General features: G+C 39.3%; 1 protein-coding gene across 2 annotated transcripts; it reads left to right on the top strand.

Annotated features, from left to right (window-relative positions):
* On the top strand, positions 1-26,712 carry zgc:66447 (SLAIN motif-containing protein-like). 2 transcript variants are annotated; one of them, XM_034306159.2, is made up of 9 exons: positions 1-248; positions 2,783-3,321; positions 12,363-12,502; positions 14,984-15,115; positions 17,847-17,987; positions 19,743-20,027; positions 21,467-21,607; positions 24,465-24,762; positions 26,059-26,712. In XM_034306159.2, exons 2-9 carry the CDS (start codon positions 2,792-2,794, stop codon positions 26,123-26,125), a joined length of 1,734 nt encoding a protein of 577 aa, XP_034162050.2. In that variant the 5' UTR covers positions 1-248; positions 2,783-2,791; the 3' UTR covers positions 26,126-26,712. The 2 variants fall into 2 exon arrangements, with proteins under 2 accessions (XP_034162050.2, XP_026796458.3); XM_026940657.3 differs by having other exon boundaries at positions 3-248; positions 26,056-26,712.
* Positions 26,713-27,302: the final 590 nt, after the last annotated feature.

Genomic DNA, 27,302 nt, shown 5'->3' with positions numbered 1-27,302 from the left:
AAGGGTATCTGGTTCACAGGCAGGTGGGCGGGATCTTTCATCTGATTGGTCCATCTAGAGTCGGGTTACTCAGTGCTTCATAACAAACTGGCTAGTCAGGGAAACAGCTAGCCAGCCAGCCAGCAAGGCTAGGTTGCAGTAAGATAATCGTACAGGCAGAACGAAAAGTAGTAACTCGGTAAATAAATTTAGATGTAAATGTTGCAGCTAGGCTGTCGGTGATTTAAGATCTGGACACATTTGGTGAGGTAAGTTGTTTAATAATGGCTGTAGACTGGGAAATTTATGACAACCACACGTAGCCCACTGTTTACCCGGCAACAGTGCTAGCTGGCTATCTAGCTAACGTTCCCCATTGCTTTAGCTTGGTTTTGTTTCGTTGCTAGGTAGCAGTGTATACTGACTCAATATTTATCTAGGCAGAAATCTTATAAACAATATAAGACTTAAGTGTCAATGCTGTACAACATACAGGTAACTAGAATACATGTACATTATGAGGAGCAGTTTTGCAGCTTCATTTGTCTTCATTGACCAGTTTTTATAGATTTCACCAGGTTAGCTTAGCTGCGTTAATGTTAAAGACCCCATAGGCGATATATTTGACCTAATGCTGCGTTCATGTGCTACTGAATTCTCCTACTTCCCACTTCTGAAGCGGTATGTCGTGTTCACATGCTTTGTTGCCAGAAAGAGCATGAAACATGGACGACGCCAGGTTCATTCATACATATTTCTTTTTTTTAAATCTGACACCATAACACATCACTCAGTTAGCTAGCTATTTTTACGATGTAAAATGTACAACATGTATAGAATGGTTGCTGATGTAGTACATACATGAATATGACCAAAACGCCAAGCGCTAACAATTAGCTGCATTTAGAAAAATGAACAAAACCTGTCATTCAGTACAGAAACTGTTCTCTCCTAGGACTTCTCCCATCTCGGAAATTCAGGTATCAGAATTATCTCCGAGTTTCCCAGCGGGTCATTCATGTGCAGCTTCCTAGTGGGAAACTCGTGTTTATGCTAATTCCAGTAGCACGTGAAGGTAGCATAAGAGTGTAGGCGCTGGGGAGAGCCATCCCATATTAATCCGCTCATTCTAATGCATTATCGTTTCTATAGTAACAGCCTCACCATAGAGGATTTTGCTTTTTCCGGTTTCTCGGTAACATGACAAGATGTGTTTATTATTATTATTATTATTATTATTATTAGCTTTATTAACTTAGAATGACTGTTTATAGCTCCTGTAACATAAGTGATAACAGGAACTAACATGCTCTTTAAATGTAACGTGCAGACCTTTAAATGTAACTGTAAATGGTTAAAAAGTATGACATGTTCATTAATACATGAAAAATAGTAAGAATTGGCAAATCACTGTGGTATAGGAGGAATGCAGTACATCATAATGTAATGTTATAAGAAAAATAATTAACCTCAGTAAACCCTGTCATGGTTTACTCCTTATATAACATTAAAGGGAGATCTTGTGTGTGTGTGTGTGTGTGTGTTGGGGGGGGGGGGAGAGGGGGGGGTGATTTTGCTGGCAAAATAAACACAAAAGTGCTCAAATGTACAGTATACACAGCAGGTAACAGTGGCCTTGGCTTGAAGTCATTTTTCTATGAAGCAGCATCAAACCGGATTGCAGTGGAAGGAGGTCAATTTCTTCCATCTATAGACCGGATAGGTCTCCCCCCGTTATACAAGAGCGACCAACCCGGGAGGCTGAATTGCGTCAGTTCGAACTGCTGCTCGTGCTGTGTCACAGGGTAGCATAACACGCTCTGAGGAAAGCGTTATGCGCCTTCGTTCTCACGCCTGCGCTTACACATGCCCGTGATTGGTCAGTGTCGCTGTGACTGATAGGAGAGACAGAGTGTGCCATCACTCCCTCCCAGAGAGCACGGCCAGTTTCGCTCTCTTGGATTCCTGTCCACGGACAGCTGCTGCATCATCAGGATTCAAACTCACGATTTCTGCAAGATAGGATGAATACTTTTTTTGTGCCATCCAGGAGCCTTGTATAAGGTCATTTTTATCCAATTAGAGTATTGAAGCACAAGATAAACCAAAGGTTATGGAACTCTGCCGTCTCCAGTTTAACCCTAATAGGATAAGTCAAGAGCAGCTAATCTGTGGAATGAACTTTGTGTTTGATTCTACAAGCTTGTGCATAGCTATGTCCTGTTGCACAGGCTTGACTGATCAAACAAAAAAAAAAAAGGAGTTATTCCTGTACACGTGGCTTAATGAGCACATAAGCTCATTAAGATCATAAGTGAAAACTGGATTATGTAGGTCATGGAAGTCGAGGTGTTAATTGTTCAGTGTCTGCTGTTATGCTTGCATTAAGTCATTGTAAATTTGTTTTAGTTAAAAGTCTCGATAAAACAGAAAGAAACAGAAACAGAAAACACAGCAGTGTCAGCGACCTCTGCTACTTCCTTCCAAGCTTTATTTTCGTTCCTACCCACATTCAGTGAGAGGTTGTGTATGACAGGAGGAGGTGAAAGCGTGCTTATTTGCAAGATTTTCTTTAGTTGCTACATCCAGGTTTCTCCTCCTTACTTCGAGTTGCTCTGAATCTTTCTAACACGATTTACTCACAACTTTTAACTAAGAATATTTTCAGTATTAAAAATAGTCTTCGAAGTCTACGTGAGAGTAGTTCTCCGAAGCTTTAGGCCTATACGTGCCAGCTCTGATCTTTAGGAGAAAAAAACTTCACGTGGAAAACATGCATGAGCCTGTTGTTTGTGCCCCACAGAGCGGGAGAATGGTGGTTCCCGACAGCGGAAGCGGGGCCCAGCAGGCGGACAGCGGCATGGTCCCGGGGTTCGAAGACGAGCAGGATGGAGTGGAGCTGGAGGAGGTCCGCAAGTTGCGTGAACTCGTGCGGCGCCTTGAGGTCCAGAACGAAAGCCTGCGGAGCAGGGGCACCACGCATCGTCTCGGCACGAACACTAACGAGAGAACACTGTGTGAGGACACTGGCACCAGCTCAGGCAGAGACTTCCAGACTTTGTCTCCTCCTCAGGACAGCGTTAGTCAGGACATGTCTCCTCTTCCTGAAGCCACAAGGCTGGAGGATGAAGAAGAGATGGAACAACACAGCCCAGTTTTTAATCTTCCTTGTGCCGCTGCACCAGGGCACACTCAAGAACACACACACACTAGTTCTTCTCCTGATAGCTATGATTCAGAGACAATCGGCGGGAGCGATGCAGGCGTGGACCAGTCCGCTCTGGACGAGGTGGATGTGCTCGACTTGGACGACTGTGCTGATATCAATGACGAAGACTGCTGGTACGTTTTTTTTTTTTTTTTTTTTAAATGTTTTTAATTCGATTTTGCAGTATTAGATTGATGTTAGCCAACATTAGTCCAGCTACTCTATAATAGTGGTATAATGTTTCAAGCAGACACAATATTTAGATAAATGCCACATTAATTACTCAATACAATAGTAGGGGCAAAATCCTGAAAAACTGAGCATCATAACATCAAATGAAAACATGAACTAGGATCTGGATGTTAAGGATTAAATATTTTTTAATAAAGGCTTTATTGATGACTGAATTTAATTGATTAAAATCAATACTAAAACATAACTTGCATGGAAATTGTTTTGCATGTGAGGCTGATTACACTGGCTGTGTGTTTTCTTGCTGGCACTGAACATGTTTGCGAACTCGTTCTGCATGACCGACTAAATTCCCTGCACTGGGAAAGGCATACAGTAACGTAATGTCACTAGTGAAAACATGGGTCGTGTGTTTTTTTTTTTTTTTTTCTCCATTCCACATTCAGAAAGAAGAACCAGCTTAAACAGGAACTGCAAGGACATCATCGATGCACTAAAAACAATGTCAAATCATTGTTTGTGCTACACAATTGAAAAAGGTTGAAGAAAAAAAAAAACCCTGTACGGTGTCATGTTTGCTAACATAAACAGCACCAACAAACTAGAATATTCTGTGTTTTAAGCCTCAGCATGGTTGTTTTGAGTGTTCTCACATGTGTATTTGGTATATTATAGAACATATCACAATGGCTCCATTCAGACCTGCTAATAACGTACCATTCTCAACAGGAAATCTAGTTTGTTAGTGTAAAGATGCATTCAGGCATTCAAGGAAGTGCTACTGTATCACTAAACGAAACCGGTCGTGTGAGCCAAATGGTCAGAAACCATGCAAATTCCTGACTCATAATATCAAAATATATTTAAACTAGTTTGGATGAATACTCTGTAGTTATAGAATATAGATCTGTCACTATGGATTATATTCGTAATCAAGTAATCAGACGATTATTTTCACGATTAATCGAGTAATCGGATTTTTTTACTTCGAAGTCACAGTAAAAATACAAATACAAAAAGTTCACTTAAGATAATTATTTATTTATAATCTCGCCCAACTATATATAATTCAAAAGATTCTATCAGTCAATATTTGATATTTGACCACTCATTTATGATAGAAATGCTACAGTGATTATAATTCCTTGATTTGTGGGATGAGTAACCATGGAAACATGCATATTGGGGAAAAAAGCAGGAGTTATGATATTATTATGAAACATGCTGTGAACATGCGGTGCACATTTGGAAAAATATTGACGTATTCACATGTTTACTTCACGTTTGGACAGAGATAATTATCATTTCTATCTACTTTGTATTAAACTGTGCCGTCTGATGGGCGTCTAAGTGGCGAAAAACTCCGTCATAATGCGATGCGAATATATCATACACATCATACACGTCATTTTCGGGAATGTGCTTAAAATTAAATGTGTTAGGGTGTGCAAGATAGGATTATTCAAAATTATTGTGAAACCTGGATGTCGTCTTTTCAGGGGCTGCAGCATTGAAGATGTGCTGTTATGGTATTTGAGTTAATCTTTGCATTGATGACAGACAACAACTTTGACGTTCTTTGTCGGGTGTCGCATGGATTCACTTTCAGTTAGAACTGTGTACTGGTCGGCGCCGCACTGGGACTTACTGTGCCCATTGTCTATCCCAGTAGTCATTGTACTGTATTGTGCTGCACTTGTAGTTCTGTGTTGTTCTGTGTTTGTCTTACGCAGCACCTTGGTCCTGGAGAAACGTTGTTTCGTTTCACTATGTACTAACTGGCTGTATATGGTTGAAATGACAATAAACTCCACTTGACTTGACTTGATGGACCCTCGTCTGTGCGCTGCCACGCCTCTGCCATTTTACCGAATACTTGAAATTGTAATCAAGGATTTTTTAAAATCAGGTCCACAAATTTAGAGTAATTGTGACCGCCCTAATATGACATGATGTCTTCTTTGTGAGAAATTTCTCTATAATAATGTGAGAAATTCATACAAACCTAATTAAATAGATCAAAAACGCAATTCTATCATTGATATAACCAAAGCTCGGACCTCGGGGACTTGTTTGTTTGTTTTTGTTTATTAAAAATCTAATATACATAATATAACTTGAAGCAGAAACTGATCCAAAAGCCTTTTATTCACGTCGTTGGCGTCTTTAATGTAATGTCTGTTCTGTGATAAAATTTCTTGAGTATAGCCAGCTATAAATTAGGCTAGAATAAAATAGAGTTTTTTGTTATTGTATAATTACAGTGAAATTTGGTTTGTGACTGGAAGTAGTGTAGAAAAGTTCTAAAACACATAAAAGTAGAACTAAAACTAGAGGTTTGTAGATACAGTAGTACATGAGCTGATTAGAGGTGTTCATGGACAGTTGATAGTTCAATGCTGCAGTACAATAAATAAGTGTAAATAGGGTTCTAACAAGATTGTGTTGTATTGCAGGAACAGGGATAAAAACAGTATATGTAATGAGTATTAATAACTGATCCTGAAGCGTAATTGTAGCAATACTGTGGCGGTTGAAAGGAGCAGTAATAAGGAAATGTGTGCACAGGTCGGTTGCTATGAGCTTATCCTCACTGGTGCTTATAATGCAGAATGTGTGGAGTGTGTGTGAGGCAAGGGGAGGAGTGAGGGTGGTGAAAGACTGATTCAGCAGAGTGATAGCCCTGGGGAAAAAGCTGTTCCTCGGCTGGAGGTGAAGGAATAAATAGCCCTGTGATACCTGCTGGATGGCAGAAGTGCAAACAGATGATGGCGGGGGTGAATGGGGACTTTACAGATGCTGGTAGCTTTCCTCAGACATCTCGTCCAAGCCTGGAAGCTGGAGCTCAGTGAATTTCTGGGCGCTGCTAATGACCCTCTGCAGAGTTTTCTCGTCTGCTAATGTGCAGTGCAGAATGTTAGTATTAGAGGTATTATGTTTTTTTTTAAATAACCTAGTCTAAAAACCTCACATTTTCGTGGTATCATGATACTAATCAACCATTTACAAACCACACAAGTACGTGGTGTGTAAAGTTGTGTAATTATGTAGTAATTAGGTAGTTTGCAAGTAATCGAAATAGTCATGATTAATTCTACCACATACTCCATACAACTAATATTAATCCAGCATTTAAGCTTTATTATAATCCTTATTATAGGGCTCGTGGCCTCACAGGTTGCTCTTGAGCATTAGTAGGTCACATGACCATAACGTTTGTATGCTGTACCTGTGCTAGGCACTCAATAACTTACCCACAACCCCTGGAAAGGTCTGACAAATAGCAGATGTGAACGGTTTTGCATTGCAGCTTCCACTTGTGATCGGTATGGTACGAATGGTAATGCTAAGGCTGAGCAGGGCCTGCGATAATGTATCCATGTCATATAGCCGGCTAACGTTTGTGATCCTCAGTACCATGCTGTTGTAGCATTGATATCGAAGGCAGTAGTGATGCATTGCTCACTGCGCCGGTGGCAGTTATTTCATTCTTTCTGCCTCCCTGCACATCAGGGTACAATCCAGAGGATAGTGAATGGGACTATGAGACACAGAGTGCAAATGAGCCTCCTCTGTTTGCCTGTGTGATTCTCTCTAGGCTCTTGACAGATTATATTTCGCCTCAGACAGAACAGTGTGCATCCAGCCAATTTTATTAGAGCAGCTGAAAAATTGCTGAAGCAAAAGCTGAAATTATTATCAGGTTGTAGCTACGATGTGATATTAGGCATTGCACATTAGACCTAGTCATTATCATGATTTATATACCACACAGGGCTGAATATCGAATGGGATTGGTCAAAAGATGTTGATTAATCTTCTTTAACAGCATAGCTTTGACACTTGCTGGCTGTACTTCAAATCACAAGCTTATAATAATGCGCTTGTTCTAATATGTTCTTGTTTCTACAGTTTCTACTGGCATGACTAGTCAAATATTCAAATATTCAGTCTGCAATAATTATTCGAAAAGTAAAAACACTACTCAAGTTTCACTAAATTCTGCTTTGCTGACTGTAAATGCAGTCGACACCGATGCCACCAATCAGAATCGTTGGAAAAGGCTGAGCCAGTTCTTCGGTGATGATTACAGAGTCTAGCCGAGACGAGTGGGAATGGTTCTTGATGGAGCCATGTATTCCACCAGATGAAGATCCGATTCATTGGTGGACAGAAAATACAAAGCTTCACCAGACTTGGTCACTTAGGAAACCGTTATCTGTGCAACGTCTTTCTGGCGGAAAACAGATGAACAGACTATCCAAGCTATGCTTGTTTGGATATGCTTGTTTTTGTCAAGAAGAACATGTGAAACAATATAAACATGATAACCCTTATATGCTAAAAACACTGGATATAATATAAGCTTCTTGTGAATATAGCCTAATCATAAGCTTGTTCTGAAACAGTGACGAAATGTTAATGATTAAAAAAAGTAATTTCACAACGTCTCTCATTAAACTTCATTTAAATAAACAAATAATAGAATATATCTAACAGATGAAACTTATATGAGGGATGATCTATATAAGTGGATGTTTAAAAAAAAAAAAAGTTTATATGGTGTTATAAAGTTTTCTGTGAAGAGATGTTTATTAAACATTATTAATTGTTAGCATTGGCTGTTGTGGTATGAGGAATAAAACACTTCGGAATGTTCCGTTACTGGAAAATAATCAACTTTGAGTTGATTATTGATTATTTTTCAATCCCCATCGTGTTCTTTACTGAACACTGTAACATCGTGATAGACCTTAAAGTGACCATTTTTAGTAGTTGTGCATTATTAATGTGATAGGAGTTTGTATTTTTGTCTGAATAGAGCATTTGAAAGTTATTCTGATCCTACACTTTTCCTGGTAGTATATTGGGAAAGCTGTGCATAGCTGATGTCACATTGCCAAGTGCTTGAAGATATGTTTCTCATCATAACCGAATGCTCACGGTGCAGTGCGTTCCCTTGCCTACAGGGTCTGGTCCTGCATCTCCATTTCATCGTAGCTTAGATACACTATATGGATAGTATAATGGTAATTGTGTTGAGTTATCTGTGATGTGTGTGATGTAAACTGTGCTGAATGTATCGTGTTGTGGCCAAACACCAACAAAAATTCCTAATACATGCAAGTGTATATTACAAATAAAATGATTCTGATTTTATATGTCGAAAGGTTTGTGGACTCCTGATCATCACACTCATATGTGGCTCTTCCCCAAACTGTGGCCACAAAGTTGGAAGCATAGAATTGTCTAGAATGTCTTTGTATGTTGTAGCATTAAAGATTTCACTTCGCTGGAACTAAGGGTGTACTCGCACTAGGCGATCTGTACTGTGCCCGAGCATGTTTAACCCCCAAAGTCAAGTTCGTTTGACTAGTTTGATCGCTGGAATGCTGAACCGTGCCCAGGCCCGCTTGAAGAGGTAGGCTTGGGCATGGTTCAGTTGGACTCGGGCACGGTACGCATCTAGTGCGATCGCTAACTGTGGCCGAGCACTGAACTGCAAACATGACGTCAATGATGCAACTGTTCCATTTAACAAGTGAGGAAAGTTGGCAAGTAAAGCTGCAAATTCCTCCCTCAACGTCAGCTGCCTCCTTAAAAATCTTCTGATACGTGCAGCACGATTAAGTGAAAATCGCCGCACTGCATACGTGATAAATCTGTTAGGCGATCTGTTAGGCATGTGAGAGGGTCGTGTGTTACTGCGCCCCGAACAACTCCAAATAAGCCACAAAGTAGCTAATGTTATAATGATGGACTCCACTGTGCTGTGCGAGAGCACGTTTCTTCAAAACAAAAAGTCACATCGTAGTGACGTAAGTGTGCTCAGGCCCGGAACGTTAAGTGCAGGCCAGAGGGGGAATGGAAAGGGGGATGACAGTCTTGCTTGGGCACGGTACAAGGCAACCGGGCCTAGTGTGAGTACGCCCTCAGAGGCCCAAACCTGCTCCAGCATGACAATGCCCTGTGCACAAAGCGAGTTCCATGAAGACATGGTTTGCCAAGGCTGGAGTGGAAGAACTCGAGTGTCCTGCACAGAGCCCTGACCTTCTCACCTGACCTCACTAATGCTTACGTGGCTGAACGAACAAATCCCCACAACCATGCTCCAAAATGTGGCTAGTGGAAAGCCTTCCCAGAAGAGTGGAGCTTATTATAACAGCAAAAAGGGGACTAACTCTGGAATGGGATGCTCAGAAAGCACAGAGTGTGATGGTCAGGTGTTTGACCATATAGTGTGTTGTCAAAATTGAATGTAAAGAGGCCCAAAGAAAGCTCAATAATGCTTTTATTCTGCCTACAGCTAATCAGCTAAATGTATGCAGAAAGGACTGACATTGTTATGTTGACATGTTTCTCTCTTCATTCTCTGGAGTTTATTTACTAAATGCATCATCACCATTCTTTTTTCCTAATATGTTGCAATCACAGTGTGTGGCATTACGAATGCATTATGAATATGACAATATGATACTTTTGTCCATATCAGAGGTATGGCCTACTGACCATATCTGGTAAATTAGTGATGTCTTGGGTTAAAGATTGGCTTTGGAACCTCTGGGATGGTCAGAGAAAACAGAAATAAAGAATGTGATTCAGAATTGCTAAGTCTGTAGCGGAAAGTGGCAGTAAGACAGCCGTACTTAATCCGCATGTGATCCTGCTTATGCAAAAAAGGACTGTATGAGGAAACCACCGGTGACTCTAGGACAGCTACAGATTCTAGCTGATCACGTGGGCAAATAGGTAAATATTGCATTCGATTACCTGCTGAATCCTGATAAAAGTTAGAAATAGCAACACTGAGAGTACTGACACCACTGACTGATTTCCCTGGGATCTGGGAGGACTGGCTCAAGGTCATATTATTTCCATTAGTAGTTCAGTACCTTTGTGTCTCTCCAATGGAAGATAGGTTCCATCGTTGTGTAAGGGCACGCAGCATTTCCTCTCTCCATACAGTAGCTTTTAAAACCTTTCATGAACTTTTCTCTCTGTAGTGATACAAAGGCTTACAGTAGATTGACTCAGTGTTTACATTTGAGCAGTAGTAATTGTGAAGCTTGGTGGAATTGCACCGCCTCCTCTTCAGCCTGTAGGGTTTGTCTGATTAGATTAAAGTAAAATGATAACCAAGACAAAGTGCTGATTGTTAGGAAACTAGGCCATCCTGATTCATTGGCTTTTAAACACAACACTAGGTCATTTTTTTTTTTTTCTCTGAGATTTATGACTTCATGACTGTGTTGGTACTGTAGCTCTGGCACTGTGCATGTGACATAATTGATACTGTCTCAATGGCTATGTTTATATGCAAATATTTTCACTATAAAAACCTCCTCACTAGTGTCTCTCTCCTCTCTCATGAAGTTAATACGACAACAAATGTAGCTTCTTTGTTACAGAGAAACCGCAAAGCCCCCCCATTCCCCCCACCACCCACCCGTCCCGTCCCGAAGCCTTTCCCATGTCGGAAAACTTACTCATTTACCCCGACTGTTACAAAACACCGATACCCGAGACTCCTTAGAAAAATAATAAATGTGTCTCACAGAAAACTTCACCATATCAACAATTACACACATTGTACACAAAAAACTACATCTTCACAAGCAGAAATACCAGGAATATAGTCAAATTTTGCTAGTACTTTCTTTTATAAGATTACAGTAAACCTAATATAAGATTATTAAGCCTATTTCTAGCCATTTTTAGTCTAATTTCAAGCTTGAAATGGTCTTGTTTTTTTTTTTTTTGCCAGATCATTTTGCTAATTTTTAGAATTTATTTCTGCAAATAAGCAGATTTATCTGCCAATAGAATAAGACAATTTAAAGCTTGAAATGAGTAAAAAAAATATAAGGAAATAGGTTTAATAATCTTCGATTTGGTTTATTGCCTTCTTATAATAGGAAATGGTAGATAAATTTGACCAATTAAAATATCTTTTAAATTTTTAAAAGATATTTTCACTTGCTAAGATGACACAACATGAGCATTAATATAAACTTGTGATTTACCTTGCAGCCAGGAACTACTGTCAGAGCTGCTGTTATGGAAAACTAATCAACACCTTCTGACCAATCAGAATGCAAAATTCAGCAACCCTGTGGTATAAGATTCACTAAACACATTGTGTTTTGTGTGGAAGTGTCTGTCAATAGATGACTAATTTTTTAAAAAAAATTTCCCCATTCAATCTAAGCGGTTAAATAATAGTTTTTTTCTTGTATTTTTCCATAGTAAGGCTGGCTTTCGGTACTCAGGAGCATGCGTTCTCCAAAAGTGAACACAAAAGACATCATTCTTTAGGTGTTTTTTTCCCCCTCTCACCTTTGGCTCCGTCTGTGAGGCATGAATATCTTGTATATCATGGGAAATGATTCGACTTGGCCTGTAAGGCTGGAGTGGTAAGCGATAGCTTTGAAAACGCTGATCATCAGAAAACTGAGACAAACTCTGACTCCTGAGATACTGGTTTTTCAGCTTGTCATCCATATCACTGGTGTGGTATTACTCCGACAGAAAAGTGTGTGAAAAGCATGACATCATCGGATGTCTGCTGGTGAACGCGAGCTAATTTGGCCACCACAACTGACAGCACATTTCTATTTTCGTCATGTGCTTTATTGAGGGAAATTACGAAGGTGTGACTTCTTGCTCTACATGATTGTGTTGAGTGTTGAGTTATCTGTGATGTGCGTGAGGTAGACTGTGTTGAATGTATCGTGTTGTGGCCAAACACCAAGAAAAATTCCTAATACATGTAAATATGTATGGCAAATAAAATGATTCTGATTCAGAAGTTTGTGGACACCTGACCATCACACCCATATGTGGCATGAATACTTTTCCATTATCTATAACACAGTCTTCTTTGTCCTGTTAGATTGGAGACAGATTGGAACAAATTTGTCAAAGGATGAACATATTAAACATTCTCTCTCTCTCTCTCTCTCTCTCTCTCTCATTCCTGTAGGTTGTACGTATCTCCGAAGAAGCAGGTACAGACGGAGCAGGGCCCGGAGTCTCCTCTGAAATGGTGCCGGAAGGTGCTTGATCACCCGAGTCCTGAGACCGAGGTGGCTTGCAGGACGCTTCTGAGCCGTCTGGATCAAAGTACGCATTATGCACCCGAGGATGTGTACACAGTCACTCTATCTTGTACATTACTGTGTGCTGTGTCTAAAAGTAAATATGTATGAAGAGATTTGGAACAGGATCTAAAATCGAACAGGGGCTTCTTGTTTCATATTTACAAAGAACCAAATGAATTTTAGTTTCTCACAGGTCAATGAGTAGCACATAATATCAGCAATCTAAATATGATTTTGAAAATGAATATAAGAAACCGAGCTTAGAATTAAAGTTTCACTGCAAAATCATTTATAATTTTGTTCAACTTATGCGAAAAATGTAAAGTTTCCCAGGAACAGATCATAAGGGATAACCATTCTGCACTGTCCGCAGAGTTATTTACTGCTACAGCATGTGGCTACGTGGGCGTGTGTGTGTGTGTGTGTGTGTGTGTGTGTGTGTGTGTGTGTGTGTGTGTGTGTGTGTTTACACTGTCCCAGACACACTTAAGCTCTACAGCTGAGCACGTCCTAATGTTATTGTGTCAGTGCATCCAGACACGTTGTATGTCTGTTGTACCATGCCTACTTTCTTCACACTAACATTACTGACACCTTGAAGAAAGGATTAGTTTACATCTCTGTGAAGTTAAAACATTGTGGATTTTTTTAAGACATGGCAGGAAGGAAGCAGTGACAGGCGCTAACTCAAGATAACTATAGCTTCTCTTTAGCTTGGGAAACACTTTGTATTTTCTATAATATGTTTCCTGAATTGAAATTGGTGCATCTGGTTTTCAATTGCTGTAAACTTACAAATGATAAATTATTGTGATTAAAAAAAAAAAGATGCCTATCTTTATGCCAGCCCTTGTTCATAGCCTGATGGCTATCCAGTCGTACATCTTTATATCTTTAGGCAGACTGACCTAACTAAAGCAGTTGGCATGAATCATGAATCATGAATCATCTGACTAGTCAGAATCTCGAATTCAACAGTGGTGTGGAATAAAACATTACTGATGATGATGACGCCAAAAAAGTTGTTTCTAGGTACATCATGCCACTTACACAAATACAATTTTATTACCATGTGGTGTAATCATTAAAGAACAAATCAGGAGCAAATCAATGAAATTAACTGAAAGTGAATAATGTGCTATACCAAAATGGTGATATTAAATTATGTATTAGAAATTTTTACTGCGCAATTCCTTAATTCAACTCTATTTTTAATCCATTTGTATATTCAACAAAATACACTGGAATAGTTTACATTTGGACCATACCGATGGCTGTTTTTCAAAATTCCAAATGAAAATAATCATCATATCCCTAGATGTCCTGTTCACTTTTGTTTAATTAATACACAGAATTGTGCAGAAGCCGTTAGTGTATTATGGTTAAATACACTCACCATCCACTTTATTAGGAACACCTGTACACCTGCATATTCATGCAGTTCTCTAATCCGCCGGTCATGTGGCAGCACTGCAATGCATAAAATCACCCAGATACAGGTCAAGAGCTTCAGGTAATGTACACATCAAACATCAGAATGAAGAAAAGTGTGATCTCTGTGACTTTGATTGTGGCGTGAATGTTGGTGCCAGATGGGCTGGTTTATTTCAGAAACTGCTGATCTCTTGGGAATTTCACACACAACAGTCCCTGGAGTTTACACAGAATGGTGTGAAAAAACAAAAAACATCCTGTGAGTGGAGGGTCTGCAGCCTGAAACACCTTGTTGATGAGAGAGAGAATCAGAGGAGAATGATCAGACTGGTTTGAGCTGACAGGAAGTCCATAGTAAATCCAATAATTACTCTTTACAATCGTGGTGAGCAGAAAAGCATCTCAGCATGCACAGCACATTAAAACTTGAGGTGGATGAGCTACAACAGCACAAGACCACATCAGGTTCCACTCCTCTCAGCCAAGAGCAAGAATCTGAGGCTATCATTGGCACAGACTCAACAAAGCTAGACAGTTGAAGATTAGACCAAAAAAAAAAAAAAAAATCACTTGGTCTTTTTCCAGTCTTCAGCTGTCCACGTTGGGTGAGTCTGTGCCCTCATCAACAAGAGTGTTTCAGGGTGCAGAACCTCCACACACAGGATGTTTTTTTTTTTTTTTTTTTTTTTGGCTCCATTCTGTGTAAACTCTAGAGACTGTTGTGTGTGAAAATCCCAGGAGATCAGCAGTTTCTGAAATACTCAACCAGCCCATCTGGCACTAACATCGATGCCACGGTTAAAGTCACAGAGATCACAGTTTTTCCTCATTCTGATGTTTTATGTGAACATTATCTGAAGCTCTTGACCTGTACCTGTATGATTTTATGCATTGTGCTGCTGCCACATGATTGGTTGATTGGTTGGATAACTGCATAAATGAGCAGGTGTACATGTGCCCCTCTTAAAAGTGACCAGTGTGTGTATAATGAACAGTGGTGCTTGAAGGCCATGTAATGCTAATTCAGTTGCAAGATTTTACCCCACTTCTCTTTTTGTTTGTCCCACAGGCTCAAGATGGAGGAACATGTACAGCAGCCCATCGCAAACCTCCGCGGGCTCATCAGCCGAGGCTGGCTCCTCTCATTCTCCTGGGTACCACAAATCAACTAACAAAAACCTACTAACCTGTGGCAGCTCAGGTACGGCATGACGTTAACACAACGCTGCTCCTGCTTTTGTAAAACCTTGCATTTTAAACACTGTTTCTCTCACTATAAAAACACACATAACTTTAAGGGTGTCAGATATAGCTACCAAGGTTTTTTCCGCCGATTTGTATGTATTTATGACATGTCATGCATGAGCTGTGTGGCAAATGTTTGCCTGCCAACACTTCAGTCAGTGAGTTGAGTGCAGATTAATTGCCTTTGCATGGATCTCTTATTAGCGGATTAGTGTATTAGCATTTGAAGGGTAGAACTTTCAAATGATAAGGATGTCAAGTGATTAGGGTGTAATATGTGTTATCTACTTTTTAGTTTCATGCTGAAGAAATGATATTTGGTGTTTAAAATATTAAAAAGGAGTTATTTTACTTAACACCTTAGTTTCAAACAGACATCAGAAATGTTAGGAACTTAAAATATTCTATATGCTAATGCATCATTTTTTAAAAATTGTATAAAAATGATTTATACATCGGGGTTTATACATTTGGACTATCAACCTGTTTGGTGAAGGGGAAAAAAAAACTTGCATTCAATTAAATATAATGGACTCAATTATTTTAACCAAAAAGAACAAACAACTCTGTTGTGATATCATTAAATACTGAACATCATGAGTTTTTTTTTTTTTCATACAAAGTACATTAAATACCATGTTCTGTTATTGTTTGCTATTTGCTTCAGCAAGTCACACTTCCAGTAGCGACAGTGCAGTTGTCTCAATGCACATGAAGGCCATTTATATATCCCTGAGAAAGGCAACTTCCACATAAAGACTCGACCCCATCTGAGTATTCGACACCCTGTGTCTCACTTGCTCGCTTGAGTGAAATGGAAACTCTGCAGTAAACAGCACACTTTGATAATATATTGTGTCTGACCCAGCCACTTTACACAAGTTTGAGATGTCAGCCATGTTCATTCCCGATTCACTGATTGGCAACTGGTTATGAAGTTCCGCCCCTTTGAAAGGTCTACCAATCAGCATAAGGAGAAGCCAGGCGTCCAGGCCAAACAAAGAGCACACTGTCCAATAAACAGTGAGAATTTTTTTTGTGTGTGTGTGTGTGTGTGTGTGTGTGTGTGTGTGTGTGTGCAGAACTCAAAACGTCGTGTTAAAAGCCTGTTGTCCAATGAGCGTTAATCTTTCATCCCACTGATTCAGTGAGATATTTGATCATTTGATTTGGTAAAATATTGAATTCCACTAAGATTGATGAATCATATAAACAAACTGGTAAACAACTCGTTGCTGCATTTTAATGATATTTTAGGGGAAGCCGGGGTTCCTATGTAGTCTTAATGCAATCATCTATGCTCAGACTCTGCTATGGGAATCACTGATTTCTGCTTTAAAAGCTTTAAAACCGTTAATATTGTTTTCTGTCATTTAGTAAAATCAGTTGATGACTGGCCTTTGGAAAATCATTGGCCATCATTGCATAACTTGAGACATATGTTTAAATTTATAACAGTTAACGAGGTAAGTGAGGACTAAGCGTAGTGCTGTGATTTCTGCAAATGTTCTCCAGGGTTGACTGATCCTCATCTTGGTTTGTTTGATGTTATTCTCTATCTTTTGTTACGGTGTTGTGATCAGGGTGTATGCACTTAGACCAGACATGTCGCATCAAGACCACTCCAGACATGTCTCAACTGCATTTCTGCACGCTTTACTGGCAAGAAAAAGAGCAATGGTGTACATTGATTTTAATCTCTTTTGGCATGTCTGGATTCCAATTGTCAGTTATGAGTTGGTGAATTTATGTTTCTTAAAAAAGAGATAGTAATATTAACTGTTTGTTGTTGTTCCTCTTGCGGCTGCTCCCGTTAGGGGTCACCACAGCACGTCATTGGTCCGCGTATTTGATTTGGCACAGTTTGTACGCCGGATACTCTTTCAGATGCAACCCTCCCCAATTTTTATCCGGGCTCCACTGAGAGCGCACTGTTGCACGCAACCCCAGTGGCTGGGGTCGGTTCCCTGGCCGGGAATCAAACCCGGGCGGCAGTGGTGAGAGCGCTGTGGCCTGACCACTAGTCATCCAGGGACCCTAGAAATACTAACTGTTTAATGTTTAATAATTAATGGAATAAGGCTAGTTTAAGAGCTGCTAGAATTCCCTGCAGACAATGACGATCCATACCAAGCTGATCAACCTCTTCTTGTTTACCGCCTTAGTTTCCTGTATAAATATCCCTCAGTTTGTAACTCACATTGCTACAGTTATTATATAACAGGATACAAGAACAAGATGAAGAAATCTGCATCATACTCTACCACAGTAGATGCACAGCTACTTAATTTTTTTTCCCCAAACTGTCATGAAGAGAGCGCGACTACAACAGCACCCAGAAACCAAAAGCTGAGGAACTCGCAGTATAAACACATCTTATTTGCTCTCAAGCCTTCATTACTAAGCCTATTTTGTCCATAGCTGTCTGCCATCTGTAATTACAAAGCCTCTTCTTTCTCCATGTTGGTGTAACGTGAGTATCGTAGTGTATCATAGTACAAACATTTTTTTTTCAAATCACTTTGTCGTGTTTGTGATTTCAAAGCGCTTCACTGGTGCGTGCAAGTTCAAGTTCGACGCACTTGAAACTGAAATGTTTGTTTGAATGGAATTGAATGATGTCTTGACACGACGCATGACGGAGAGTAATTACAGGCCTTCTTTTTCTGCATCTTTTGTGATTGTAGGTTACAAGAGCATGCACTCGGCGCTGAGCTCCCAGTCCTCCATCGACAGCGAGCTGAGCACGTCAGACGATTCCATCTCAATGGGCTACAAGCTGCAGGACCTGACAGACGTGCAGATCATGGCTCGGCTACAAGAAGAGAGTGAGTGTATTTGTACTTAATTTGTTCTCGTCTTTTAGGAAAGATATTGCTGACCCTTTCTGTAAAGCGCTTATTCCGACAGCTTAGAAACCTAAACCTATAAAAGGCTTCAAAGTAAATAATTACTCAATGATTTATTAACATGTTATAGTGTGTGTGCATTTTATATTTGCATTACACTGAAAGGGATGGGGAAGTTTATTATTCATTTTCTCTCAAGACTCTGTTTTGGTGCACAAAACATCAAAATCATTTCAATCCACACTGAGTTTATGAGAAATATAAAAACTCCATCTTCATCCATTTTGGTGTAGCGGCCCTGGAAATATTAGGCAGTTTTAATGCCATTAATCTGACCACTGATTGGCATTTTGGCAACAGATCCAAAATGTAGCTCTCTACTTGTTTTCTACCTCCTCAAGTTCTCCCGCACCACCCCTCCGCATCCTCCACTGGCTTCATGTAGCTGCCTGCAGCAGGCATCTTCACCAAGCACTTCAGTTAGCACTTTGTTTATCAGTTATTTAAAAAAAAAAAAAAAAACATCCTTGACTTGTTTTTTTTTTATTTTCTTACTGTACTAACCTCTCCAACAGGGATTTTAGACTGATTGCACTCTTGGTCCCTTACTTGATGAATTAGCATGGGGATGATTTTGATCGAGACTAAAAAAAAAACTTCAACACGTGGACCTGTAAATATAATTAGTACTCGTGACACTTAAGTTGTGCGTTTGTAAAAATAACATCGCGTCTCATTGTAAAACAATAGGCATAATTGTGCACCAATTACAAGCACACAGCAAGTTACTCAAATTACTTTCACAGGTTTATGTTTTGGATTTTACAAGTATGTTTTTTTATTTCACAAATATGATTTTTTTTTTTTTTTTTTTAACAAATTCATAGATTAATGATTAATAGCATAAACTAGGCTATACTTAGTGTCATGTTTTTAAACATTTCATTTCATTTATTTTTAGTAAATGAATATTTAATACATTTAATTTCATATTTAAAACGTGGCTTAGTGGATAGCACGTTTGCCTCGCACCACCGGGGCTGGGGGTTCGATACCCTCCTCCTCCCTGTGTACGTGGGTTTCCTCAGGGTACTTCGGTTTCCTCCCACAGTCCAAAGACATACGTTGTAGGCTGATTTGCATCTCTAAATTGTCTGTAGTGTGTGAATGGATGTGTGGACGTGTGTGCGATTATGCCTTGCGATGGGTTGGCACTCTGTCCAGGGTGTCCCCCACCTATATCCCCCTGCGATAGGCTTCAGGCTCCCCGTGACCCTGTGTAGGATAAGCGGTACAGAGCATCGATGGATGGATTTAATATGTTCTGTACTGCTATTTTATTCTTCTATTTTATTCATTATATTCTGCTTTTATGATATTCTGTTTTATTATGTATGACAGTGGCACTAAGGAAAAACATTTCAATACATCACATGTATGTGACGTGACAGATAAAGAACCTTGAACCTTTGAATCTTGAACCTTATTCTGTTGAACTATTTAAACATCCCCATGGTGTAAGTGGTTAATTTCCGTACCTTCATGCAGCTTTGCGGACATGAAAATTCAAATGGCAGTGTTCTTTAAAATGCTGTGGGTGCGAGTGTGTAACTGGGATTAATTTACATGCCCATATATTCAGCTCTGTGGCCAGGTTGTGCCTCCAGATGGCCTCCGGATTTTATGCCCACCTGTAGCGTGTTTTGGTTAATATCCACAGTTTTGTATTTGTAGGTCTGAGGCAAGACTATGCTTCGAGCTCGGCCTCGGCATCCCGGCGGAGCTCTGCGGCTTCACTGCACTCATTGAAGCGAGGCACCTACAGTGATCAGGAGCTGGACTCCTACAGCTTAGAGGATGAAGAGGCAGACAGCATGCCTTACACACACGTCCACCGCCGTCACTCGCCTTCTCCTGGCACCTCACCTCGCTGTCCATCACCTGCAGGTGGCACACGTGTGCCCAGGCGCTCCCTTCAGGGCACGGCGCCAGAGCTCCTCAAGTTTACTCGGAGTGAGGGTAGGATGCGACACAACATTCATTTACAATCACCTGCTGTATATTTAAGCCTGGCAGATATTTGCATAATGCTTAAAGTGCCTGGGGCTTGATGTTACAAGGCATTAACATGAATACTTTGTGTGAAAACGTGCATGAACGAGAGGGGCTTCCGTAAATGGATTCTTTTCTAGAACTTTAATACTGTATATCGTCAGATGTTCCTGTTTCTACAGCATGTGCCTTGTGTTGACTTAATGGCACACTGCAGCGTTTTTCAATCTAATCCCCTGCTACAACATCTGTAGAGTATATTTACAATACAATTATCATGGATAACACTGTCATCACATTTCCATGTACATAGAAAAGAAGAGATTAGGAGAGAGAGGGCAGGAATATTCCACATCCATTAGTCTATTTACTTTACTTTATTTATGTCTGAATTAGAGCTAAATTTGTGTGGTTTGTTTGCTATTTGGTTTGGTTTGTTTTACACTGCACAGTAGGGGTGTGTGATAGTGGTGTACCATTTTAAAAAAAAAAAAAAAAAAAAACCATTCTTATTCTTTTATATTTAAAAAAATGATTTATTTATTAAAAAATTAACACTGAGAAAGAAATTTGGAGAAAAAAAAAACTAACATTTTAAAATATTAAAGATTAAGTATAAAACTAATATCACACCAGCTGCTTAGTTAGTTTGTAATTATTAAAAAAATATCACGATATCCATAATAATTAAATGAACCCAAAATCAAAAACACAGGGTGTATAAGGTGGAAATCATAATCGTAAAATTCTTTCATTCATCGTCAGGAATACGCTGATGGAAAAAGCTGAACAAAGCTGAGCCAAGTGAGCGTAGAGATCTCAGAAATCACCTGAACACAGAGAACACGGAGACTGCGCTCAAGAAGTGACCAGATAATTACATAAATAACTAGTTTAAAACATTTTGTATACCACGTCCAACATTTATTTTTTTTCCAGCAGTTATCAGTCTGAATATCCAGAACACATGGCATTTCTGCATCGTCCTGCAGCTCAGTTTAGCAGCCAGCAATGACCAAAAATGCAAAAAAATAAATAAATAAAATAAATAAATACACAGCGTAGTTCATTTCCTGAAGCTGAGTATGATTTCTTTGTTCTCTGCCTAAACAAAAACGCCCCGAGAGGGAAAACGCAGCAGGGTTCGATTCAGATGGACTAAACGCTGCATATGTGAGGGCACCCTAAGAAAATTCTGAATGCACACTAGCTCTTTTACAATGCAGTGATCTATCAGTGGCATCATGGGACAAAATTACAGACATCACTCCATCCTGCACTGTCATGAAAGGAAAGGTGACCGCATGTAGCCATTTTCCTTTTACAGCAAATCTGAGAGGTGACAGCTGGTGTGTGTGTGTGTGTGTGTGTGTGTGTGTGTGTGTGTGTGTGTGTGTGGGTTTCAGAGGAGTTAAGACACAGCATGCCTAACTTGGCCCCACGCACCAGCCTGCGCTCGCTGGAGGCAGTGAGAAACAGCCGCAGCATGGAGGCTAATCTGCACAGTTCAGGCAGCCGCATGTCCCGCCTGCCCCAGTCCCCCACAGGTCGGTACCCAGCATCCCCTGCTGCCTCACCCTCATCCACAAACCCTATTGTAGGACCCGGTGGATGATCGTCATCCCTCCACTTCACTCCTTCAAACACACCCTCAATCAGATCGAGGCAATCATGTTTCTTTTTTTTTTAATCTATTTATTTAAAGTGTTTGTGACGGGTTTCGTTCATTCACATCATTTTGAATTTTCACAAGTCAGTGACCTCGAGTTGTTCGTACTGTACTCCGGAAAATATATTGGTCCTTATTCCTCAAACTTGTGTATGATCATGGCAGATGAGTGTACGCAGAGCACATCAGTGTAGATACAAATTTCAGTTGCGTAGTGTAGGTAGATCCAAAGGAGGGGGTGAGGGGGAGTGTTCAGATGGAGTATGCCAAAATATGATGAGTAAACCTGAAGATACTAATAATACTGTACAGTTCAGTTGAGAATTATTGCCCTTTACCTTTCTCTTCTTTTTAAAAAAATGACTGCTGTCAACTTTATATTAAAGTTTTCTTCATTCATGAAATTCTGCAAAACCCTGGCTTCATAATTATCAGCATTCCTACAGTTAATATTTGGTAAATCCTCCCATGGAGGGAATAACAGCCCTGAGCCTCTTTCTGTAATGTCTAAGGACTGGCTTACATTTCTTCGTCGACGTATTTGTGAACATGTGAAACAGGATTTTTGGATAATGCTGCATTCGACGTACCTCGGAAGTGGAAATTCGGAGCTCGGAATGACGTCATTTTCGACCTTGACTTCGACATTCAAGCAACAAAGCTGGGGGAAAAAACATGGACGCCTCCAAGTTTGTCTTTTTTTTTTTTTTTTTTTTTTTTTTTTTTAGCAACAAGCTGGCCAGCTAACTCTGATATGTGATGTATATATTGTCTTCTTCAAAACAGCGCTATGTATAGTCAGCGTTATAGATTTATAAAGTGAAGACGTTTGTATATTGATTGATGTAAAGCTAATACTTGTATATACAGCGTAGCTCATTTAAAGGTAAAAAAAACGCTAGTTCGTTATACTGCTAATGCTGTGTGCAGCCATGTTGATATGACATCACTTGCTGAAGTTGGAGGAACTCGGATTTGAGGAGACCATCCTGAGTTCCTGAGTAGGAATTCCGAGTTGAGGGGATATTTTCTTTGGTTTTTCCTGGTCGGAGGTTGGGAATTACGATTTGCGTCTTTTAGTCGAATGCAGCATAAGTCCATCATCAGCAATGTTTATATATATATACATTTTCGTTATGTGTAAGCATAACAATAACCATGAACTCCCTGATTCCGCTGCACATTACCACTTTCTGGATTCCTTATGCTCATTATAGTGCTATAGTCATATCGGATGCCAGATTTGCAGTCAGTTGAAAGAATTATATTGGAAACCCTTAACGAAAGCCATGGAAGAGGGTCACAGTGTCTCGTTTCTGAGTACGCAACCGGACACGCCTTCCTGCCTATCAGCATTCATTTGAAAGATAAGCATAGCTGTAGACACACATGAGACACACTGCACGTCAGCCCGTCACAGTGTAAGCCCTTCACACCAAGCTTACCCATAAACCCCCTCTCTATCGCAATGCAAATATGCTTCAGGACAGAAGTATAAACCAGCCTTAACAGAGAAGACAGCTGTAGAAGGCTCTTAGACCACTCCTCCACTCTTTTATATTCTGTACTCTTAAATTCAAACCACAGGTTTTCACTTCATCACAAAACATTATTGTTATTATTATTACTATTATTATTATTATTTATACCTTCGACCATTTCTGTGATATGACTGTGGTCATTATCTCATTGAAATACCTTTCTACAGCAAAGTTTGAACCTCCTGGCAGAGGCAACCAGGTTTTGGGCTAAAATATTGTGATACTTAACTGAATTCATGATGCCATCATCCTTGGCGGGCTGCCAGCCACGAACACCCCAAAGCGTATTTTACATTGGCTATCAGCTGCGTTTCTTTGTGTGTAGCATGTTTACACCAGTCTTGTTGATGGTGTTCATGGCTGAAAATTTGGACTCATTTGATGCACAATTCAGGTGCTGCCTTTCTGGGTTGCTTTTCTTTTTGTGAAACACTTCCAAACAACTTATTCTAATGGAGGAAGTGTCTGTCTCTTGCTCTGTGTGTTTCTCTGTGTGATCTATCTATCTATCTATCTATCTTTCTAAACTAATTTGTGTAATCCACTAATCTGCAATTCTGAAATTCTCACCTATCTCAGCATGGGGACTCATGTATCCACTTCCTGGCAAGCTTTCAGCTGTCGAAGACTTTGTTATGGCCCTAATTATTAATTATATTTTACCTGCTTGTGTATTTAATATAAATGACATGACTTGTGCATGTTAATGGCCATCTCTCTCTCTCTCTCTGTATCTCTCTCGTATTGAAAACGCTTTGGTTTTCCCCTGGTTATGGGTGACAAGTGGATTTTACACTTCCAGAATGATATTTGGATGATGTGTTTGCATTTATTTCAACTATTTTTATAGAAGTGTCGATATATTTTGAGAAAGCATTGGGAAAATGTTTGACCTTTTAAGACATTTAAAAAGGTTATTTATGATGAAAAGGAAAAACCCCAGTGTATGTAATATTTTAGACAGTCTTTTTTTTTTTTTTTTTTTTTTTTTTTTTTTTAACCATGATATTGGGAAAATTGTGCAAATTTACTGGTAAGGTGTCTCCCTCTACTGGTGAAACTGAATTTACTGATTGTAATGATTCAGTGGCGTGTCCAGTGTTTTGTATGTAGAGCAACTTTGAAAGGCCAAAGAGAATATTTAAATGATTTGAATTAGGTGCTATACGTGCTGACTGTCGCTTGCTCCTGTAGGTGTGTCCAACACCCGAGTAAGAGGGAGTGGCCAGTCACCGCTCTTGTTGCGGGCTCCTGTGAAAGCTCTCAGCCCTGTAGGCAGCATGGCTGCAGTGCGACAGTCTGCAAGAACTACTGCTGGAGCTCAGGGGCACACTCCAGGAGCGCGGAGGGTGCAGTCACCGGGGCCTGCCAATGGAGCAGCTTACTCTGCAGGCAGGACTGCTACCACAGGGCCAAAGCAAGCAGTGGGCAGAAGCATGACACCTACTGCTCCAGCTAACTCAAAAAGCAGGCTTGCCCAGACCCCTAGAAGGTAATGCTTAACTCTCGTATTCTGTGCACTATTCGGCAGAGGATGTACGCAGGCCATGATTTTTTTTTTTTAATTCCAAAGCAAAGAAATTCAAAAATTTTAAGTACATATTACAAATATATAGCAATATAAAGTATATTAGGTTATATCACACTACTTGACATTTCTATGATACATGATATCTATAACAATATATAGGTTTGCTCCCAAACTGCCAGAAAAAAAAACATCAAGAAAAAATGTGTACAGAAATAAATAATTTAACACTTACAGGGAGAAAGATAACTGTTAATTAGATTAACTTCAGCTGCTTCCAGTCAGGGTTTGTAATTGTTATTAAAAAAAAACAAAAAAAAAAAAACATTGAAAACATAGAAAAATTTTATCAAATTAATTTGCGATCTCAGAAAAAAACATAAGCACAATTTATTACAATATGAATATTATATCGTCATATTGTCCACATTCAAAACCCCCATACAGTACTGTGCAAAAGTCTTAGGCACCCTATTTGTTTTTTTTAGTACAAACTTTGTTATAGATTTTTATTTTATGATTTCTACATTATTGATTCAGTACAAAAACATTTTCGATTTCCAAACATTAGTTTTCCAGCACAAAATTAAATGTTACAGAAAAATGTTTGTATGTCAGTAAAGAAAGCAGCATATTACATAAGAGACACTTTTCAGACAAAAAACATAATGAAGGCTGCTGGGTTTTGCTGCAAAAATAAGAAGCAAGTGTGACAGTCAAAGTCTCCAGAAGAACTGTGGCTGCTTCTGCAAGATGCTCAGTAACACTTACAGCTCATTTCCTTATAAAACTGCACACACTGTACCTGAGACTACTTTTTCGTCACACCAAATATTGACTTTGTTTCATTTATTCCTGTTTATTGCTCTTTATAGTATTTTTTAATGTAGAAACATTTAATTTCATTATTTTTGAAGGCGTCTTTGCTCTACAGCATTTCTTTGCATGTGCCTAAGACTTTTGCACAGTACTGTATGTTGTATGTGGGGTTCCAAATGTAGGTGTGTGTACAGGTGGTAATGCAAATTAGAGATGTTGGTAATGTGACAAGGACAAAAGTCCTCATTTAGTTTCAGACATACAAATACTAATAACAGTGTAGATATAATTTCCCCTTATGACTGAAATGACTAAACATAATCTCGCATAATGCAGCTTTGAAGTAAGCAATCAATCCTCCAGCCTTTTTTTTTCTGACTCAACATCTACACTTGATTTGTCAAATCACTTTCCTGTTCTTATTGCATCTTCTTACAGCAGGTCTCTGGGAATGACAAAAACCTGTGGTCCGATATCAGACGATTCCTGGAAGGATGGCTGTTACTAAAGCTTTTGTCATTCTCCTTTACACACTCCTAGAAAACGTCCGTAAAACACCTCTGCCTTTAAAAACATCACAGGGACGCTGGACACACCAAGGCCAGAAGCAGAAAGGCACAAAAACACACCAACCCTGGAAAGTTTTACTCCAGCATGAATCCTCTTACCCCCACTGCCACACTAGCCAGACAAACGCTAATGGAAAACCTTTGACACGACATGATTTATTTCATCAGACTTTAAAATAGGCTGTTTTTTTTTTTTTTTTTTAAATGCCAAGCTGCTTTATTTTTATGATAACTGGAGACGATGCTGGAAAAAAAAGTGTTGTAGTGTATAAAATACCTAGAACATATGTATATGTTGTTTTAACAATTAAATTTTGAAATTAAGTGCTTAGATCTTTATTCAGAACAATTGGATGCTCTCTCTTTGTTCTTCCAAAAATGAAGGAAAATATGTATGAGCTGTTTCAGTGGAATTTTATGACATACCTTTTCAAGGCACAAAAATACAAAGTCTATGCAGTCTTCCATCTTCTCAAAAAGTTAAGAAAGCTATAATAAAATTCAAAGTCACTGGGTTCTGCTTCAACACTGTCTCCAAAATTCTGTCTTCTCTTGCACTATTCTGACACAGAGTCTCTTAAAATGTTCTGAAATTTCTCCAAATCAAGTTGTTGGAAGCCAAAAAACGAGTGTTACGAGTGATAGTATGGGGCTGGTTACGTAGTACATAATAAGTGTAGTCACTGTTTAACTATAATTGCAAAAATAAATCTGACCCACTCCAATGTTCTTATTTAAATAAATACTAATACTTAGAATTACAAATAAAATATGAGATGCAACATGCAATTTCATTTCAAGAATTCGATGTTGGTTCCGGTTTGATGCCAAATTCCAAAATCAAAATTATATAAAAATTATAGGATTTTTTTTTTTAATATAATTATATTAACATTTTAAAAGAAAATTCAAAATTCATCCTGGTTCTTCAGCATACATATGTTTACTGATTTCTCCAGTGAATGATTCAACACTGAATGATACCGCCACCATTATCTCTATATGGAACAAATTCTCTCTGCAAGTTATTTATCTCCATTCCACCATTTATTCAAATATCAAACTGCAAATTTCTAAACTTAATCCCAGCAGTAGTAGTTTTTCCCACAAAATTGC

Source organism: Pangasianodon hypophthalmus, chromosome 7 (assembly GCF_027358585.1).
Source record: "Pangasianodon hypophthalmus isolate fPanHyp1 chromosome 7, fPanHyp1.pri, whole genome shotgun sequence".
Taxonomy (NCBI): domain Eukaryota; kingdom Metazoa; phylum Chordata; class Actinopteri; order Siluriformes; family Pangasiidae; genus Pangasianodon; species Pangasianodon hypophthalmus.
This window is presented reverse-complemented; position numbering and strand designations above follow the sequence as displayed.